This window comes from Cololabis saira, chromosome 2 (assembly GCF_033807715.1).
Source record: "Cololabis saira isolate AMF1-May2022 chromosome 2, fColSai1.1, whole genome shotgun sequence".
NCBI classification, from domain to species: Eukaryota; Metazoa; Chordata; class Actinopteri; order Beloniformes; family Belonidae; genus Cololabis; species Cololabis saira.
In genome coordinates, this window is record NC_084588.1 from 17359853 (window position 1) to 17381833 (window position 21981).

The 21981-nt window shown below is 38.7% G+C and overlaps 1 protein-coding gene across 2 annotated transcripts; it reads right to left on the reverse strand.

The window, feature by feature from the left end:
- Nucleotides 1–1921: 1921 nt before the first annotated feature.
- On the reverse strand, nt 1922–21378 carry nr1h3 (nuclear receptor subfamily 1, group H, member 3). 2 transcript variants are annotated; one of them, XM_061739086.1, is made up of 11 exons: nt 21196–21378; nt 16401–16602; nt 13750–13832; nt 13225–13467; nt 11213–11479; nt 10861–11066; nt 10538–10717; nt 7517–7616; nt 7268–7381; nt 6964–7058; nt 1922–6262 (listed from the first exon to the last, which is right to left on the reverse strand). In XM_061739086.1, the coding sequence occupies exons 3-11, from the start codon at nt 13790–13792 to the stop codon at nt 6116–6118; spliced, it is 1395 nt and encodes a 464-aa protein (XP_061595070.1). In that variant the 5' UTR covers nt 13793–13832; nt 16401–16602; nt 21196–21378; the 3' UTR covers nt 1922–6115. The 2 variants fall into 2 exon arrangements, with proteins under 2 accessions (XP_061595070.1, XP_061595065.1); XM_061739081.1 differs by having other exon boundaries at nt 13213–13467.
- Nucleotides 21379–21981: the final 603 nt, after the last annotated feature.

Consider the following 21981-nt stretch of genomic DNA (forward strand, 5'->3'; position numbering starts at 1 on the left):
TGCAGAAATCATTATGAAGAACTTGCAGTGCCATCCACAAATACAGTTTAAAGCTCTACAATGTAAAGAGAAAGAGAGAGGCAGGCATATATCTGAATGCGTTTCAGTATCACTGCAGACTTTTCACAAGCATAGCTCATTTAAAATGGACTGAGGCAAACTTGAAAACTGTCCTGTGTTAAGCCATGTTTTATATTCTCCCTGAAAGGTACAGACACTGCATCTTCTTCACGTAAACAGGACCATCTTGTTATCATCAGCGAAAAGTTCAAATCCTGCATCTATGGCAGCGTAGGGGTGCATGGGTGCCTATGGAATGGGCAGCTTGAACTTCTGGAAAAGAAATATCAATGCTGAAAATGTATACAGTATACAAGTTTTCGGGCAACATCTGACCACATCTTTTTTTATGGAAACCCTTGTATCTTTCAACAAGACGATTCTAAACCGCATGCTGAGTCCACTAATAACAGGGCTTCACAGTTGAAGAGTCTGCTAAAGGTGCTTACGTTTCAGAAAAGGATAATATATGGTGATTCATGAAACAAAAATGATGAAGACTCAGGCCTTTTGAACAGTGAGAATCTAATATCAGACAAGGAAGGGATAACATTTATATCCTAATGCCCCTAACTGACTTCCTCGGCTCCCAGATGTATCGACTGTTAAAAATAGAAAGGCATGTTACACATAAACATCATTCACTCCCAACCTTTTTAAAATATAGTGGCAATTAAAGTTGCTTTTTTTCCTCTTGTTTTTTTTTAGATGGTTTATTTCTTAGTTTTTCATTTAGTACAGTGTCCCATCATTTTTTGATTTAGGGTCGTGTGTCAAAACATTTGAGGTCAACTTCACTGATAACAGAACATTTTTCTTCTCCTGACTCAGTATGCCTGGAACAGAAGGGGTATTGGTGAGCAGATGTCACTTCAGCTTACACACTGAGCTGCTGACAATTATCTTGGCTGCACACCCTCAAGCTGTGGTCGATTTCATTGATCCGCTGTGCTGTCTGGAAAAAGAGGCGTTTGTAAAGCTTCCATGTTTGAGAATTTGAAATTTCCATTTTTGAAACATCAACATGTACATCATGTCTCCAACTTCTTCCATCAGTTTAATTAGTTAAACATACAAAAAAAATGTATCCTTTATTATATTCTTTCCACATTATATACAGTATATCACCCATGACAGGTACATATACATGTATAAACTGTGACTTGACTAGACAAACAACTGATAACAGATAACAACTGACTGTGATAATTCAAATAGTTGATCATTACTGATGCATCCTCTGTGTGTACTTACAAGGAACCTGGCGCCATCTTTTAGGAAAATCAGAAATTATGGCAGAAATTAGTAGCTTTTCAAAAACAAATCTATAAACCCGAATCATTTTCATCACAAATCTTGCAGTAACCTCTCATGAGTTTAACAATAACTGTTTGAACTCACGATTAATTTTCTGGAATCAGACTCGAATCCATTCATCCATTATGTATACCTGCTCATTTATATTCAGGGTCCCAGGGGTCTGTTGGAGCCTTAACCTGCCCTTTCTGCGATGACGAGCAAGGCTGCACACCCTGGACAGTCCATCGCGGGACCATACTGTATATAACCAAACAACCAAAAACTCACACTGACTTCTATGAGCAAAGATGAACATGCAAACTCCACACAGAAAGACCCCTGCTGGTAATCGGACCAGGAACCCACTTGGTGTGAGGGGACAACCGTGCAGTCACGAGTTAGGGATCGGAAGGTTTTCCTGTCCGAGCCAACCAAGAGAAGACTAATTTATTAATCACACAGGCCCGGGTAAATTATAATCTTGTCTGTGCAGTCTAATGTAAACTCCGAGGTAAGAAAAAAAAAAATCTGAGTGATAAACAAGTGATTCTGATCTCAAACGTCAGCACTACAGCAGAGCTTTAATTTATACTGTACATACAAAACAGAAGTTACAAGTATTAAAATAGGTTTGAATTTCTATAATTAATCAAGTTTACAGCATCACCCTTTGAAGACATGATTTAAAAAGATATCGGAGATTACAGTTAAAGTATATACAGTACAATTAACCATGATACCTACAGCATTAACATGTACATAACAACTTCAAGAGCCAAAAACAGATTTTTTTTTTTTTTAAAGTCGATTAGAAAGCAGCACACTCATATCTTCAGTTTGATCATATTCCCCCTGTTAATGGACATGACATTTGACTGCGAAAGGGTAGAAGATTCACCCTCACGGAGGAGAAAACATTTCAAACAACCTAGTAAGTGTTTTGTTAGAGATAACCTGCAAATATCAAACCAAACATTTAAAAAACAAACCTCACATTTTCATTGCAAAGGATCAGAAAAGAAGGAATTTCATAACTGAAGAAATTAAAAACACAAACATGAACTTACAATTCTTGAATGCACTCATGTTTATCAGCTGCTTTCAACAAAAATAAAACACATTACTGAAGGGTCTTGGTGTTTTGAGACAATGATGAAAATATAATGAATCATATTTTGTAATGGGAAAAGGATTCAAACGTGATCGGTAAATGACAGAAAATCATTTCTAACTTCATGTGTTTTTGTTTAATCAAAATGCGTACCTATGTACAGATTGCCCTCTGGAGTCCATAATTCAGTTTCGTGATGTTAGATTTACGATTTTATTCCAAGCAAAATTCAATTTAGTAATGCAACATGACAGCTAAGGAGAAAAGAAAACCACACTAACCCAAGGCTGTGCTGTTGTGTAAAAAATACTGAACTGTACTCTTTTGTTAGGCATCTTTCCAAACATCAGTCAATGAAGAAAATCTATGAACCAACCATTACCGTGATGATTGTGCAGCCGGAGTTACCCCCCCACTGTTGATTTAGTAAGGGGGGAGAAAAAAAGAAAAGGGGGCAAGATCTAGTTGTCAATATTCAGCACTTTTTAAAAAGAATTTTATACAAAGTGTGTTGACACAGTTTAATCCAACATGCTGAAGCACCAGACTGCAGCAGTGTATTATTGTCTCATTAGATCACTTAAGTTATCGGAGTGACACAAGCAGCTGTGTCATAGATCAGCCGAAGAGCAAAAACAAAAAAAAGGATGTGATTTTTACAAATTTACTATTTTTTCCCCCCCCCATCAGATGTTTTAAGATGCCACAGGTGGGAAAGAAAATATATGAATGACAGCCAAATTCTATTCTAAGTGTTTTCCAACTTTAAAAAGGGAGAATGCGTGCTGCAAAACGGTGCATTTATTAAAAAAAAATAAATCAATGAAAACTAAGAGTTGCATGCATTTGGATTTGTGTGCTCATCTAAAGAGCCTGTGTCCAATTATAACTGTCACATGTCAAGGTTGAACACCATTTTAATGAGTTAAACCCACAAAACAACTGCAGACCACTACTGTACAAAGCTTCAAGTCTGTATCATCTGATTTTTCAAAGCTGCATCATATGAGTTTTGAAAAGAATTGAAAGCATCAATGTTTAAACAGATCAAACAAATATTTGCCCGTGGCAGCTCTTATAGGCTTTGAAAAAGCTACACAGATAGTAAATGAAATTACTGTCACATCAAAACAAGATTGCAATGATGTTATACTTATTTCTTGACTCAAATGAAAGGCAGAAAAAATAAACGTAATAATTATTAACTTACACTGAGACTCAATCATCTTTGACGCAACACAACTGAAAAACTCAAAAAGACTGAAAATGAAGCATGGACATAAACATCGGAATCTCTGCGGTTATGAAATTAAACTCAGATTTTTATTTTCTTCTTCCCTGTTAAAACTAGTACATTTTTAATGAGGCTTTCCAGAACTGGACCAGTTAAAGCTGCTGACTTTGAGTAACTGTTTAATTTAAGACTATTGCACATCTTTAGATTGAATTATTTTTAAATATTTTTTCTCTCAATATTTGTAATAAAGCAAATTATCAAAAGTAAACAAAGTCAATCTAGTTAAAATTAAATCTATTCTGCATACTTTTAATTCTAGAAAATCATGAACCAACAATGAAGAAAAAAGTAGTACTGCTCATTGATGGAACTATTAAAACTACTTCACAATCAAATAAAAACAAATGAAGAGATAAATCGGGTCTACTTTGGTCATTTGTAAGTACAACTTTGTAAGAACGGGTCTCTTTCGAAAGGAACGTCAGAGAAAAGTTCTTTTTGAAGTTAGATTCTGATATCTTTTAATTTCTCAACACATTAGTAGCACCCATGTGAAGGTACCAGTGAGTGCACAGCTTAGAAAAAAAAGTTAAATCACAGTTTCCTGTAAATGATAGCAGTCGCCCAGATGTGTGTAGGTTTACCGTCTTGTGCGTTAATGTTATTGTGCATTCTTCTGGGTGCTTAACACGGTTTTTACATGAAAATAAATATATGCTTTATGTAAAATTTTGTTTGTTTGTGACCAAAACAATCTTGTATGCACCCAGAAGAAAGCTCAACTATTAAAACATAAATGAAAGAAGACTCCACTTGTCAGAGGTTTATATTCACATTACCTGAGCAACTTAACCAGGACTCCAGACTAACTTATTTTATTTATTTAACTTTTAACTAGAGGCACTGGTGCTCCAAACTGAAAATGTTAAAAGCAGCAGCACATAATTTAGAAAACAGTCTATCTTGACTGCATGAATGATAAATTAATTATTTGGTTATAAACAGACAATTTACAGAAATGACCAAAATTCTTATTTATTTTAAAGGAAAACAGACACAAAGAATTACTTTGCAAAAACAGTTACTTAAAAAAACAACAACAGCCATCTAAAGGTCAACATTAAATTCTTCCTTTAAAATAAAACTGGTTTGATATTCCTGAAGGATAAACTGACTTGATTACCAAAGGATTTATCAGTAATGCACTTAAGACAGAATAACAATTAATCTGGTGAGTTAGGTGAATGTTAAAAGTGCCACTTCCAATCAGTAGCACATAATAGTAATTTCAAAACAATTAAACTTGTCCGACGAACCTCTTCTGCAGACTAATAATTTGACTTTAAAATGCTGCTGCATGATAGTGAATCTGTTCCCGTGTAGACACACGTGACGCCTTGCTGTCCTTTACACGTTTCACATTTGTGTCGCACCAGGAACAGTGTGTGTGCACAGTTTGCCTACTGCTTGCACATTTCAGAACAGGAGGTGGTCTTCGTATTTTCCATCCGAGATTGCCTGCTTTTTAGAGAGCTTAAACAGATGACTCTTAAAATGCCAAAAGTCTTGTGTTGATTCTCTACTCTCTTATTCACACAAGATACAAACACAAACAGATTGTCACTCCCTCTTTGTGTTTCACAATTAATATGATGACGACTGAAAGAATAACTGAATTTTTTTTTTTTTAAATCCCGGTGTGCCTTGTTGCAAAAAAATGCCAAAACCCTAAACTGCAGTCTGGAGCCCTGTAACCCAATTTTTGGATTTCTGTAACTCCAAGGGGAATACAACTTTTTTAAGGTATATTACAAGTGTGCAATACCAACTACATGGCCTTCTAAATTAACCAAACATTAATTAAGCGAATGGCAGATATAGGTCTGCTCAATCCTAGATACAATTCCATCTATTGCACAACTGCAGAAATCACTTTTCGACTTAACGTAGGTCCATAATCCTGATGTTTGAGACAGTCACAGTCACAGCAAAGACCTGCTCCGCACTTTCCTGATTTTAAATTTTAGAAGAGCACAGAACAGCTCTACGGACTGACACAACTTTCAGCTAGTATTAAACCAGAAATAACTGTCTGAAAAGCCAAATGCAGGAACGTGTCATGTCAGCATCTACATGAAAGGGAAAAACAAACCAAAAAAAGAAAAAAAAGGCGGCCTTCATGGTTCTCCTAATGAACACAAAGCCACTCAGCAGTCCGTTAGTGAGCAAAGAGGCAACAATGCTCTCCTCCTTCTTGAGAGGGAAAGAAAAAAAAATTGAAAAAAAAAAATCTCAATGCAATAATCAATCTCTGACCAAAACGGCAGAAAAGGAGTCTGTGGTCTTGCTTGATGTGATGTCCTGTATCAGGGTTCATAAAGCCACAGAGTTCAACATCGGGACTGCAGTCACTCATTGACATCCCAGATTTCAGACAGCAGCGGGGGAAGTTTCTTATCCTGCAGGCGTAGGGCAAAAACCTGCTCCGAGTGAACACTACTTAACGTGCGAAGGCTCACCAGTTTCATCAGCATACGGGGGAACATCAGATGATCCTGAGGAAAGATGAAACAGAATTTTAATTATACAATTAGCTAAGGAGACCTTTAATTCAGTGACCACTTCCTAGGAGTATCTACTGTGTTTCACCTTTTAAAACAGGACGTAAATAATACATGTCTCTCTTTATGACTTGGAGTGGTGTAATGTCGATATGGGCTAAGTCAATAATTATCATGAAGTATTAATTAATATGAAGTTGAAGGGTTATCTCTTGTTTTCATTTTCTCTGGGGGCTGAGAAAAATAAATTTAAGGTAAACTCTTAAAATATTTCCTGTTTTTTTACAATACTTTTCAGAGAAAATCTTAATTTTAATAGGGCAACTTTGGCCTTGTGCTGGGGAAAAAAATGCATAACAATGAATGTGGTAAAACTGCAATGAAAGGATTGCAAGCTGTTTTTTTTAAGTTTCATTTTTATCATTTGATCATGCATTTCTTTAAAAAAAAAAAAAAAAAAAAAAAAGAAAGAAAAGCAAAGCAAGTAGTTTACATTTATTAGCCGTATACATGTAATATTAAGTTCTCCCTTTCTCCAAAGGGCTGCGGATAGTGCACTACCGCTCCCTTACCAGTCCCAGCAAAACAATTTGACCCAGACTCTGACCCAATGTGCTTGTTGTGATGATGACAACCAGGTTATGCTGACATGTCCATCACAACAGGAGCGGTTATGCAAAGCCCTGAGTACTCACATTTGGTCTCTTTATCATGATGTAAGAGCGCAGTGCATCCACATATGGTTGTTGCAGCCTCTCAACCAGATCATGGTCCTGAACGTTTGGCCGATCTAAGCACAGTTATTATAACAAAGCATATACAGTAAAAAGAGTTAAAATCCTTATTACCTAAAATTTCTTTTGGCTGAGATTAAATGCATGCAGTGCAAAAACTTTAAACAATCCATGTAATCCTTAAGGAATTAAAAGGAGACAGATAATCTCACTCCGAGCTCTGTACACTGACAAGCTAGAGATGGTGTACTTTATAAAGGCTGACCTGCAGAGAAGATGTTGATAGCGATGAGCAGAGCATATTCAGCCTCATCAAGGTGCAGGTCATTCATTCCTTTGGAAAACTCAAAGATGGGGTTTATGAACTCAAACTGAAGCCCTGGAAGGATTAAGGATGACATAGATGCAAGAAGGAAATAAGATGCATGTGGGAAAGCCACAACTGACAAATTTTTTTTTTCCTTTGTCATAAATACAAACATAAAACCTGATAAGAAAAAGATAGTAAGTGCACCTGCTTTGGCAAAATCCTCCTTATTATAGCTAAAATCCTTCAGAAATGTGATGCTTTCAATGGCAGGGTTGTAACGTCGAGATGTTTCAAGCAGCATAATCTGAGGAAGATAAACATCTGTGAGTAAAGTACTAAAACAAAAACAAATGTTGGTTACAGTCACAACTTTTTTGCAGTTAATCAACTTCAATAGTAGTTAGTTTAAATAATAATACATTCTATTTGTAAGGCACTCTTCATCCGAAAATCTCAGAGTGCCACAGAGCTAGTACATAGTTAAAACTAACAATAATAAGTCATAACACTCAACTTCCTGAATAAAAAGGTTTTTAGGCCAGTCTTAAAAGAGTCCAGTGTCTGTGCCGTCCTTAGATGGTCAGGGAGACCATAAGCAAGGGGCTACTGAGCAAAAGGCCCGGTCGCCCGTGTGAAGAGAGAGTTACAGTAATCCAGTCTAGAGGAGATGAATGCGTGGACGAGCTTCTCTGCATCTGACAGGGTTAAAGTGGGACGGAGTTTGAAGGTGTTTTTGAGATGATAAAAGGAGGTTTTGCACAGGTGTTTTACATGGTCATTAAAAGGTCAGGTGAGGATCAAACCTAACTCCCAGATTAGTGACTGTGGAGGAGAGGGGTTTGACCTGACCATGGAAGGTGAGGTGAGTTACGGAGGATGACTGAACCTGGTGTGGAGTGCCAACAAGGAGAGCTTCGGTTTTGCTACCGTTTAGCTGGAGAAAGTTGTTGCTCATCCATGTCTTTATCCCCCCAAGACCGGCGGAGAGACATGAAATGGCTGCAGAGGGGCTTGAGGCAGTTTTTAAGTAAAGCTGCGTGTGGTCAGCATAACATTTGAAGGACATCTTATGTCTGCTGATGACACGACCGAGGGGGAGCATGTAAATAATGAAGAGGATGGGGCCGAGGACCGACCCCTGCGGAACACCACAGGAGACAGGGAGCAGTCTGGACTTGCATCTTCCTAGTGAGACATATTCAGTTCTGACAGAAAGATAGGACTGAAACCACTTGAGTGCAGAGTGTGATAGTCCGACAGCGGTGTAGAGGCGCTCTAGGAGGAGAGTGTGATCCACTGCGTCAAACGCAGCAGTCAGGTCCAGGAGGATGAGGAGTGAGGGGGATCCAGCATCGGCTGTCATCAGCAGCTCATTTGTAACCCTGAGCAAAGCCGTTTCAGTGCTGTGGGCTGAACGAAAACCTGACTGAAACTTTTCAAACAAGTCGTTACGTTTGAGGTGGTTCTGAAGTTGAGAGGCGACTACCTTCTCTAACACCTTGGACAGGAAAGCAAGGTTGGAGATAGGCCTGTAATTGGCTAGAACCTCCAGGTCCAGGGTGGCTTTCTTGAGAAGGGGACGGATGACAGCAACCTTGAGAGTAGGTGGGACATAGCCAGATATGAAGGGAAAGGTTAACAACCTTGGTGATGAGAGGACTGAGAGTGGGGATATGTGACTTGAGCAGAGCAGTGGGAAGGGAGTCCAGGGTACAGGATTTCATTTTTTTGAGGATTTCCTCAACATGGCTGTACTCCTGAACTTCAGTGAGATGTAGAGGAGCCAGCACACTCGTAGAGAAGGTGTTGGTGTCAGAGGGGAGCAGACATGGAGAGCTGGACATCACAGAGCAAATGTTTTTGACCTTTGATCTGAAAAAGTCGATGAAGCTGTTGCATTGCTCCTTTGTAGCCTCAGTTGTGATGATGGTTGTGGCTTCAGGAGATAGCTTATGGTTGAAAAAAGCTGTTGCCAGAGTTTTTATTGATTAACCCGGAATAGAATTGTGAGCGACCATCTTTAAGGGAGTTGGAGTGTCTGCAGCGTCGCTCCAGGCCAGCCCCAGCTGTTTTTATTGTCCTTAGCTCATGTTTGAACTAGGGCTGTTCGATTTTGCCCAAAAATAAAATCTCGATTTTTTTCTCTCAAAATCCGATTTTCGATTACGATTATTTTGTGAATTGACAAAAGGCAAAGAAATGATTTCAAATATGCTGTTCTTTTATTGAACATTTGCCCCATTGGGCTTTAAGTGCAAACTTTGCTCTTATTAAACCAAAAATGAATGAATAAAGTGCAAAACTCTGTAAAATAATAAAAAAAAAAAAATCAGCAAATCAGCACTTGCAAATATACAGTAAGTTATATTTCCAATTAAATAAAACAAGACATTTTCTAATCAAACTAAACTGGGTCTTGGCATGCTAAATAATAATGCAACCCATGAAGGAGGTAGAGGTGTGTAATGTCAGTCATTACATTTGCTATTCACATTTGCAAGTTTTTTGCAAGGAACACGAGCCGGTCTACCGCATCTGGCTTGAGGGATGCCCGGTGGCATGTTACAACGCCCCCTCCTACAATAAAGAGCCTCTCCCATGGGGCACTTGTCACAGGTATTGAGAGGTATTTCCATCAATCATTAATATGGTATCAATCATTAATATGTGTGCAGACAAAAAAAAAAAAAAAGTGAAAAATCGATTTTACGATTTTCACGTTTTAACATCGTTCTAATTACATAATCGCGATTACGATTTAAAATCGATTAATCGAACAGCCCTAGTTTGAACCAGAGAGCGGAGCGTGAGAAATTGACCTCACGTGACTTGACAGGAGCATGGAGATCAAAAACACTGCTCAGAGATGTATTGTAGAGTTCCACTAATTCATCCATTGATGCAGAGGCTGGGCAGGTGATGAGCTGGAGATCCATGGTCATAGTGGCTGAGTCAATGCTTTTCTAGTTAGGTCTAATAGTAGGCAGCATAAAGTTTAAGGCCATTGAGACCACTTTGTGGTCAGATACACTGAGATCATAGACCTGTAGGTTACCGATGGAAGCAGAGTCAGTGATAACCAGATCCAGAGTTTGCCCTTTGGTGTGACCAGAAACCTCAACATGCTGCCCTTTGTTCAGAATATGGTCGTATATGAGGAGGGATTTATTAGTAAAATAAATGCAATTCCTGAACAAAAGCCCAAACCAACCATAAGCAACAAACCTCAATGGTAGAGGTCTTCAACAGAGCGATCTGGTCTTCTCTTGTGAGCTCAAGGAAGCCAGGAAGCTGCTTAGCAAAGTCCACAATCTCTTGAACTGACATGATGGCGAGCTCAGTGAAGTGGGCGAACCGCTGCTGACGCACTTCTCGATTCTGCAAATCCTGACTCTGTGGCCAAGGCTGTAATTAATTGACAAATGAGCAGAGGCTGGGTAAATCTGACTCTAAAACATTTACAAACGACCAACATCAGCATTTGAGAACAAAATGCTCTTAGCAAACACATTTTTTTGTAGCAATTCTGTTTCGAAGCATTCATTTACCGTCACTTTTGGTCGGTCAAGGAAAGACCTCTTGTTGCATTGCTTCTGCATGGACACCAGCTTCTCAATCATCTCGTGCTGCTGTGGATCAAGAGTGGCTGTTTCCGGTGGAGGGGTGGGTGTGACCACTGTGGATGTGCGAGCTGTTTCCTCATCGTGCTGTTTCTTCATCTTTTTAAGTCGTATTTGCTCCTCAGAAAGCACGCCTGAAAAAGGTCACACAGGATGCATATCATCCTATCATATAATCCATAGTAATACAAATTGTTTAAAAATCATACTTCTCACTGATACATGTAACCACGCATTCACACACAGTAAAACCTACATTTTCACAATCATCATCACTTACACTGCTCCAGCATGCCTGCCTCCCGACACTTTCGCAGACGACACTGCTGGCACTTGCGGCGCATGTACATGTCCATTTCACAGCGACCGTTGTTCTTGCAGCTGTACTGGGCACTTTTAATGATGCTTCGGCGAAAAAAGCCCTTGCAGCCCTCACAGCTCAGCACATTGTAGTGGAAACCAGAGGCCTTGTCGCCGCAAACACTGCACACCTCATTTCCTAGCATCTTTGGAGCAGGCCCCTTCTTCCTCTTCGCTGGCCGGCCGTCTGAAACAGCCGCATGGTAAAAGAAAGTATATCGATTTTTAAAAGATAATTAATTTCATGCATTCCACATGAACAAAAAGCTTGTTCATGTTTCAAGCACAGAGCTCTGAAATTCTATACAATTTCCACAGGAAATGCATGTGAAAATGCAACCATCTGCACCAGACAGATCTCCCAAATGAAGACCTGAGATTTTCATGAGAATTAATGATCAATTAGTCAGGACTTTATTCCTGTCACATTTCAGTTGTTTCAAAGTAGGTAGTTTGGTGGTGAAAAGACACTTATACAGCTGGAAATGCTCTGAGAGGTTTAGTGTGGAAACAAACAAGAGGCAGTAAATAAAAGAAAAAAAAAGAAATTGGACACTAGGGAAATTGACATGTTTTTTACATCAGGATTTGTGTGTTATGTCTCAAATGGCCTCAACAAAACATGCACAAGTTAAAGAGTAATTCATTACACCACATTAGAACAAACTACACATTTAGGTTTAGCTCCACCCCCCTATAAAGCACTTTGTCCACTACATTGGTTCCTTGTTTCCATTCCACCACCACAAGCACCCTTCCCTTCATGTGTTGAGACTGCCCCCAAGTGGCAGCAAAACGCTACAACATGCAGATGTGTCTTTTCAGAGCTGCATGAACCACCAACATAGAGGGTAAATGCTACCATGAATGGGGCTTTACTTTGTTCAGGCTGTTTAAGATGATACTAATCATTCACCAGCAGAAAAATATACTGGTTAAGTCCATAACCAGCAAAAAGAATAACTGCAGGAGTCACAACAAAAGCCTCTTTGCTCCACTGGAGGCCTCTATCCTTAGAGCACTTAAAGGATTGGAAAACCTTCAGTGATTGAGAAGGGGAGGGGGCAGGGAGGAGGAGAGGGGATGTTAGTAACCATCAGTTAAAATCTGTCAAGGTTCCAGCAGGAACCTATGAACTACTATCAAACTTACACTTCTGCAGTATTTATTAGTGAGATTATCAGCTCTCCAAGTCTCAAAGGTTCACTCACCTAACATGCTCATTCTGTTTGAGCAAACAACCACTCTCTGTTTGCACTACTAATATACAGGATATCTCCTATATATGCAGGATCTCTCCGATATAATATGAACTGCTTTGAAAATAAGCTACTTTACTTTTATTTTGCCAGCTCACGTTTGTCTTTTCTGTAATTTTCAAACCAACTTTTAACAATGTATAAGCAGCCTCGAGAGACTCTCAAACATCTTTTCAACTTGCTATGAATAACAACCAGCAATTTCCTTTGCGTATTATTAGCATGTGCTTTGTACATTGTGCTCATGACCTCTCTCATCTCATGCAGAGAATAGGAAACTGTGAAATAGGTCTGGACATGCTTCGACCTTTATGTGAAAATGGTTATAAATAGGTCTATATGAACTGTGCCACAGAATCATAAAAATGTTAAAAAGCAAGGTGAACTCATCTGATATTATGAGAGATGGAGCAGAAGAAAACAAAAACTGTTTAGTCTGCTCTGTGGAAACTTTCCCACCAGTCACTAAACCATATCTGATCTCAGATGTTGCCATGCTCTCGCTTTTCCTTTCAGGATGGCGATGAACATGTGTTCTTTTACTTCAAAAGTTATGACTGGTTGTAATGACTAAGGCAACATTTGATAAACAAATTCCTGACCCTTTTATCCAAAATGCCATAAAACACTCTTACCCACGATAAGCCAAATATTGTAGTACCTTTTTTCTCACCTATGATGGAAGGTGTGTCCCCTGCATCTGGATCCATCTTAATGTCATTTGGCTCCACTGGCAGAGGACTGCTAATGTCAGTCAGTGAAGGGCCATTATGAGCAGGGACAGGGAAGTCATTGGGCGGGGAGAGGCTGGTCAGGGATAGCAGCCCATCGGGCTTCAGTGTGGGGCCTCCGCTGCTCTCCTCAACCATGTAGTCCAGCTGCAGCTCAGACGCCCCATCAAACACCTTACCTTCATCTGATAGGGTTGAAAAAAACAAATGCATTTAAAACAAAGAGCCATTGTTGTTGAATATTTCCAGATAAATTATTTCTATTTGTCTTTATCTGGTGTGATAGCTGCCTAAAATGAACATGTTTAAAAATTGGCGCGTATATAGACATGAACCAGTCTTAATTGAAGAGCATACCGATATTGGGACATGGTGTGACAATGAGGAGGATTGCAAGAGTTTTATATCCTGTCCAGTCTGATCTCACACTATGACTTCAGAAATGTGACAAAGGCTGTTCCTCTTACCATGACCAACATCTGGGATATCAGTCACAGACAGCGTGGACATCTTCTGCACAGCAGCTTGTCATTACGAAATCAACGTGCACCTGAGCAACAAAAATAACATGCACACTCAAAAATCAATCAATCTTTCCAAAACAAAACAGTATCCTTTTCTTCTCAACAAAAATACAACTACCATACATTTGCGCTCCCCGACTGTAAAAGAGCAGGTCTTGAGGGTACTGTAAGTATTTGAATATTGTATGTATCAATGTATTAGATCACAAATTTTTATAAAAAAAAAAGGTTTAAGGTTGTTGGGGTTTTTTTTAGACTGTGAGGATTTTTTTATCATGCATGTAGTCAGCCAACAAAAGTCTGGGGATATCAAAAAAAGGAGATTGGAGAGAGTTTGAGAACCAGAAACATTTCTACGAACAGCAGTGGGATAAATACCACAGAGATGTGAATCTCATGACATGTGGTAGTTTATTTGACAACAACATGATTTTGTTCACGCTCAACATACAACTGTGGTTACATAGCATCAATGACAGGACCATTATTATAATTTCACAAACCAAAATATTGTTCTAAGATTGAAAGTGTGAGAATTATTGAAATGAGCTCAAAATCTACAGATATATGTACAAGAAACCCAAATGGAGGTAAAAGCAGAAATGAAAGTCTTGTCATGTGCCACTTCTGCAGGAAACTGATTCAGCAGACATGCATGCTCATTTCTGGTTATTCTTAAAACGGCCTGCAGGACAGAAAGCCCAATTTGAAAATGCAGGATTTGCGACAAAAACTCAAACGTGTTTTTTATGATGTACAAGATGGGGCTGACTGAATTATTTTTGAGAAATGAATAAACATTATACTAACTGCATGTTTATTAAGTCCCCTTAACTAAAACGTATAAAGTATAATATAATAACACAATAAACCATTTCTATTGTGTATTTTTTGTTAAATTAATTTCACAGCAAAAAGAATTAAAGTATCAATTTAATGTGAAACTGTAATTAAATTAATAATTTCAGATGGTGCAGTTAGTTGTGTTTTTTTGAGTTGCTGATATTTTGTCCATCTCCCCCTAAATATGAATGTGGCATAACTTATACATTTATGTATAACCCCCTCTTTAGATACCTGATGATTTAAGTTAGTTTTGTATAATATTTGACTGAATATACAATAACAGTCAGTTTAGGCACCATAAATCTGACTTGTCAAATGTTTATTACCACATGGGATATACATAACCTTTTAACAAAATTAAACAGCACAATACTTATTTTCTTTTCCCCTTGTTAGTTTTTAGTGGCCATCAAATGTGTCTTTTTTAGCTGATTAATTATTAGCATAACAGGGACAGGACAACTTCTCCTGCAAATATTAGATTTGATAATTTTTAAGTATTGCACAGTCCAATTCAAAATTATCCGTAATGATTTTTGATTCAAAACTAATCAGCTCAGTAAAAGTACTGCATTTCCACTGAGTAAAAAAGCAAGCTTAAGTGTGAGCTTGAGTCTAGATTCAAAGTTTATATAAGTTTTATGTGCCAGGGTTTGTAGCAACAGCTTAATATTAATATTAAGCTTAAGCTAGTAGTTCCTTTTATTTCTTGCCATCAGTATATGTCCAGTATATGTCCATCTATAACAATATGATTTACATATTCAAACACATTTTAGCAGAAAGAAAGTTAGCATTCACAATTATTCAGCTTTTCCCCTTGAGGTAATTGTATGCACCAATTTACTGAAGAAGCATGTCAGAAAAAGGTTTTCTTGAACTGTCAGCTTAACTTATACATGCATATTTCTTAAAATGTACTTAAGTGTTTGCAATAACTTTATTGTGGGGGTCAATGTCCTACATCAAGGCTTCCTCAGCTTCGCCCTTTGCATCTTTGTACATACTTTTTCCCCCTTTTTATTTAAAAGTATATATGACCGTGCAATGGTGTGTCTTCACAATAATTAAAAACGTTCATTGTCAACTTTACTACAAGGGTATCGCTTTTCTGAGATAAAAAACCTGAAATATTTTTGTCTGCCTGTTCAGACTTCCCTGCAAGTTTAAAAACATGGAACAGTTGGATTTTGTCACGTTTTGGCTTTCACTCTTTCAACTCTGGGAGACACTGGATGATGTGAGCACTGGTATTTGTGCACATTAAGTTGGTTAATTTTTCCAATGCATTTTTCCAATATGGGAGTTATTCCTAATGTTGACATGGAAAAACAGACCAAAAACAATTACATACAATCCAGACAATTTTGCTCAAAAAGTTAAACAGAAAACTCACGATAAAACAGTACTAACTGAACTGCTACAATGGCATTTATTCACCAAGCCCCACTGAAAAGCTTCTTAACCCCATAAAAGCAGTAGTAACTGCTCCAAATAGTAAGGACAAAAGGTTTTACACTGTATAGTATAAAAAATAGCCTTTTTTCCTCTCATTAAAATATGAAAATTTTAATAAGAGCCGTTATGACTTTCAGTAGCATTAGCTAATGATGAAATGAAGCAAAGTGCCTTAAAAAAAAAAATCAGCCTTAAAAAAATAGAAAAACAAAACCCTTAACGAAAAGTTATGTTTAACAAATGAAGTTGGAGCCGTAACTGTGACAGGTTCAGTGTTGGAATGGTCTTACCTCTGAAGTTGATATTTTATTTATAGTCTGTCCATTTTGCCCATAGGAGTCCACAAACTCAGTCTGTTGATATCTCCAGTTGATGGAGTGCCTGACGAACTTTTCCCAATGCCAAAATCCTTATGGCTTTAATATGCTGAGAGTTTAATGACTCGATATCTTAAGGCGGGCGAGTATGAAAGAAGTCCCTTTCTGCAGAGCCCTATGGGAGACGAGAGGGAAAACATAAGCCGGAGGGAGGAGTGTGAAAAAGGGAACAGCATAGGTTACTTTCGGTCATTTGTGCGACTCCAAAATCACAGAAGCACCATGTGAATTTAGCCTTTATCCCCCTCTTTGATTACTTTAGTAGCCCCATTCTCTTAATCAAACTTGCAGCACTGAAAGCCTGGTTTTGTTTAAAAATGTAAATATATCCTACATCAAGGTCCACTGCTTAAGATTCAAACCCGTCTCTGATTAAAGTATTTCTCACAAGTGTTACAAAGAGTGTCACAGGGCAATGAAATTCTGAATATATTGAGAAACCACTGATCAATATGTAAAATGTCATGTCAGAAGGGCCAAGTGGACGGACACGGTTGATTTCTGATTGCTTAAAAAGTAGACAAAGAAAGCTCTAATCTCTTTAACAGACAGGAACAGTCATCAAACATATCAAGTTTTATTGACTTAATTCACTTTCTTTAGCCCTTAACTATTTCTACCTTGCATATGACCTCATGCCATCCCCACCCTGATCGGACAGTTAAAGTCCAATGTCCCCCGCGTTTTATCAGTCAGTCACCTTTGTCCATGTGCCTGTTTCCATAGACTGCTGGAAATTAAAGTACCCACAAAAATCAATAAAGCAAAAAAGAAAACCTTCATTTAAACCTCAGGTTACTATCTTATCTACACTGTAAAGGTTTATGAGAACATTATGTAATCTCAAAAGCCCAAATGATACCTTAGCATCTAACTTAAAAAATGCTATTAGTTTTTCTTCTCACATATTATGCAATTGTATCAGCTGGCTGACAATCAGTTAATCAGTCACAATTTAGATAACCTAAATTTGTCATTTTCAAAGTACATTTACTGGGTGTAGTTTCTCAAATTTCTGTTAAGTAAATTAATTTAATATTCAGGGGAAAAAAAATAACCATTTCACACGTAGAGTTAGGAATTGGAAGGTGTAATTACAGCCAGTGTCAGCAACTGTGTTAGTGGGTTACAGAGAACAGTAAGAAAAGCATATTCATAAATTCCTTGTGAGAAAGTCAAACATCATCATACAAAGGCAATCAGCTTAAATGAGTGGGAAATGTTGCTTTGTCAAACTCTCAGAGCAAAAACGGATCCAACTCTTTCTAGTGAAGCAAAAATGAATGGACAGATTCAGCAACAACTACGTGTGAAAGGAAGAAGTCAAAGATTTCATGAATCACCGGCTCCAAAATAAATCAATTTTCCCATGTACACACTGTTGGAAGAAGAAGTATTTCATTCAATGCTTTCAGCTCCACCCTGATGTTTTCTCTTCTTCTGAACAGAGACATATCGTTAAGTTAACTGTGGTTGGGGCTTCACTGGGAATGACATCAGGAGACCATGCTGAAAGAATTCATACACGTGTAGGGCATCCTGCACAAACAGCAGGTGCACAGCGAGAAATGTGACTTGTCAGCATAAACAACTTACCCAGGTGTGGATATGTACAGATTTTTGTGCATTTGTGTTCAAATAAATGAATAAATAAATGCTCTAAAGCAGGAAAACAGACCATGATCAAGTGATTGAAGTGCACACAATCCTCTGAACATTCACTCTGTGTATTTGTGTCTTTTCAGATAGTTACATTTGGATTCTGATGCTGTTTTTTTATTTTTTTATTTAATGAATTAATGAAGAGTAGTTCCATGCCCACAACTCTTTGTGTAGGTAGGCACCCTTAGAAGTTGTGAGTAATGCTTTCATTTTACAAAAGGTAGGCAAGAATTTATATGCATTAATTCCAGTCTGGATTCATAAAACAGTGGCTCTGCTCTGGGGCCGGTTCTGGAGGATACTTCATAAAATGAAGACGATCATGGACAACCCTGAGCATCCTCTTCATTCAGCAACAGTCTCTTCAGTCAGAGGTTTCTTCAGTACTACTGAAACACAGACTGCTAGAGGAGATCCTTCCTGTCAACTGCAATAACCTTCTACAATGAATCTTAGAAGAGACTTAAATGACTACTGTGACAATGAATTTCCCAATTACAATTAATTAATCATGAAAACTCGGGAAATAATCAATTTCACTTTGAGGATTAATAAAGTATCTATGAACTGAACAACCATCCTGTTTTGCTTTTGTAATGCCAAACTTCGACTCATCATTTATCATCATCATTTATCACCAGATGTTTATGTAGCCTCTATGAAGCATTGAGAATAGTGAACTTTTTCAGTAAGTCTCTGATAGAATGTTTTTAAAGGGAGACCTGAATAACAATCTGGTGAAAGTTCAACCCACTTTTTTTCAAAACAAATTACTTTTTGAAAGTTTCCAAGATCGCAATCATAACAAAAAGTTGTCACTGAGTTAATGAAACTCATTTTCATCAAACTGTTTTCAGGAGCCCAAACATTTACAGTTGAAACCAGAAGTTTACATGCAGTGTGCAAAAAGACACATAACATTTTTTGTCTCACTGTCTGAACTTAAATCAGACTAAACTTCTCCTATTTCAGGTCAGCCAGGATTACCAAAATTATTTCATTTTGCTAAATGCCATAAGAGAACATTTCTTAGAGAATGTTATATTACTTTCTTCGAGGTCGAAAGTTTAAATATATTTCCTAAGTATTTAGTAGCATTGCCTTTGAACTGCATGACTTGGGTCAAACGTTTTGGGTCACCTTCCACAAGCTTCTGACACTTCTGCTGGAATTCTAACCCATTCCTCCTGACAGAACTGGTGTAACTGAGTCAGGTTGTTGGTCAGGTTTTAGCTTCCTGGGTGATGTCTTGACATGTTGCCTTAATCTTTCCATGTAAAGTTTTTTCTTCATGATGCTGTCTATTTTATGAAGAGCTTCAGTTCCTGCTGGAGCAGAACAGCCCCACAACATGATGCTGCCACCTCTGTGCTTCCCAGTCCGTGTGGTGTTCTCAGGTCTACAAGCTTCCCCCTTTCTCCTCCAAATGTAATATTGGTCTTTATGGCCAAACAGGTCCATTTTTGTTCCATCAGACCACAGGACATGTCTCCAGAAGTTAGGGTCTTTGTTTTGTTGTCTTTTTTTGCAAACTGTAATCTGGCTTTTTTATTTATGACTAATGTCTTCTTTCACACTGAGTGGCCTTTCAGCCCATGTCAGTGCAGGACTCGTGTCACTGTGGATAATGACTCTTTCTTACCAGCTTCATCCAGCATCTTCACAAGGCTTTTAGCTTTTGTTCTGGGGTGGATTTGCACATTTCGGACCAAAACACATCTATCTCTCTGGGACAGAGAGCCCGTTTCCTTCCTGAGTGGTGTGATGGCTGGACATTCCAATTATATTTATATGTGTGTATAATTGTTTGAACAGATGAATGTGGCACCTTCAAACATCTGGCACCCATAGATGAACCAGATTTGTGGAGCTCTCCCTGATTTATTGGCTGATTTCTTTTGATTTTCCCATGATTTCAAACAAGGAAGCAGAGTGTTTGAGGTGTGGCCTTAATACACCCCCAGGTGTGCCTTCAATTAACTCACATGTTGTCAGCTAACTTATCAGGAGCTTCCAAACCCATGACATCTTCGTCTGGGCTTCCCCACGTTATTAAAAGACATAGTACTTTTCGTGTATGTAAACTTATGACCTCAAAAAATATACAATTCTTTAAGAAATTCTCTCTCTCGTGGCATTTAGCAAAATTAAATCATTTTGGTAATCCTGACTGACCTTAAACAGGAGATGTTTAGTCTGATTTAACTTCAGACAGTGAGACAAAAATGCTGTCTTTTTGCAGTGTAAGTAAACTTCTGGTTTCAACTGTAAATGTTTGAGCTCCTGAAAACAGTTACCTTAGTTTCTGTTTTTTTTCCATTTTCTTCTCTTTTCTTAATGCTTCTGGTTTCAACCGTACATCCCTCATCATGTGGGTGGACAGGTGTGTTAGGGTCTCTCAACTCCAACTTCTTTCAAAAACGCTTCAAACAATATCAATAAACGAAACGGGAGCAGTGACACCGAGGAGCTTGGACTTGTTTTCAACTTGTAATTTATTGTTAGTATCCAAGTGAAAATTGCAATTACCTGCATGTATACACAGTTGAAAGAGCGAATCAAAGATCAGCACATGTTTCCAGACTTGTGGTGTGACAACAGAGTAGTTTAAGGCTGATTTAGCGCTGGTCCAGAGCTCATACCTGCTGCTAACATTAGCTCAGTAAGTTACCCCACCAAGTTGAAATTCATCATATTATTCTTGTAAAAAAAAAAAATAATAATAATTACGCAGCTAACTATCAGTTCATCTGAAAAACATTAACTAATAGTCGTTAACAGCGGTTGAGGAGTGTCCGGCGCTTCGTCAGTAAACTGAAACTAGTCTTGGTAACAACATGAAACAGTTCAGGTGAGATTAGCTCCGAGCTCAAGCCTAAATCGACGCAGATCCTACGGCGTAGGGTACGCAGCGACGCACACCGTACGGTGCGCGTCGCCGCGTACCCTACGCCGAAGGCTCTGCGTCGGTGTAACGCGGAACCATAAATCATCCTTCAGTCAACAGCAGGCCAGTATCGATACTCTTACTACAAGTTCAACTCACCCAGCTCTGCTATCTCCAGGCTGCCGGATCACGTTCGGATATGAAGAAGAGCTTGTAATTTACTTGTCGGAAACTTTCCGCCTGTGTACCTTCTCGTGAGATGGTTCGGGCCGGTCCGTCGGTCGGGTGTTGCTGTCAGTCTCTCTTTGACAACAGAGGCTAGCACGTTAGCTCCGCGGCTAGCCGTTACGTCATGTGATCGAGCCGCTTCACGCGCAGCCGCAGTTCCTCTGAGGAATGACAACAAACATATGGGGATGTTTGCCCTGTGCCCAGTCTTACAGGCAGAAGGAGGGTTAAAGGGGACCTATTATGGCATCTAATACCTATTTCAAACAGGCCTTGAATGTCTTAAAAACAAGCTTTTGATTGTTTTTGCTAAATAAATTAGAAATTCAGCCTCTGAGCCATGCCTTTATCTTCCCATTCTCTAACCTCATTATCTATGTGGGATTCTGAGTGGGCGGGGCTATGATAATGAGGCTCTGTGCTGATTGGCTGCCTGAATGACGCGATACACCGCTACGAAAAAATGGCGGAAGCTCCAGCCGGCGGAGTTAGTTGTGGGCGTGGTTTCACGCATCGGATGCCAACCTATGTAAATCTCATTTTGGTTACGTAACGACGGGAGCAGAATCTGAACGGCTCGTAGAAGCCACATCACACTGGACGGCTCATCCGGGCGGCTGTACAGACACTGCAGAATTTGATTGCTTTCCTCCTCCTCTGAGTTGGCAGGCTGAGGGGAGACCACTTTATATATGTTAAAGCAAGAGAAAACGTGTT

Bases quoted from the DNA above. Each gene is read 5' to 3' on its own strand.
- nr1h3 (XM_061739081.1), bottom strand. From the start codon at position 13,792: ATGTCCACGCTGTCTGTGACTGATATCCCAGATGTTGGTCATG. The intron at 10,718-10,860 runs GTAAATGAATGC...AATTAATTACAG, and splicing joins TTGACCGACCAAAAGTGACG to CCTTGGCCACAGAGTCAGGA. The intron at 7,382-7,516 runs GTGCACTTACTA...TAATCCTTCCAG, and splicing joins GGAGGATTTTGCCAAAGCAG to GGCTTCAGTTTGAGTTCATA.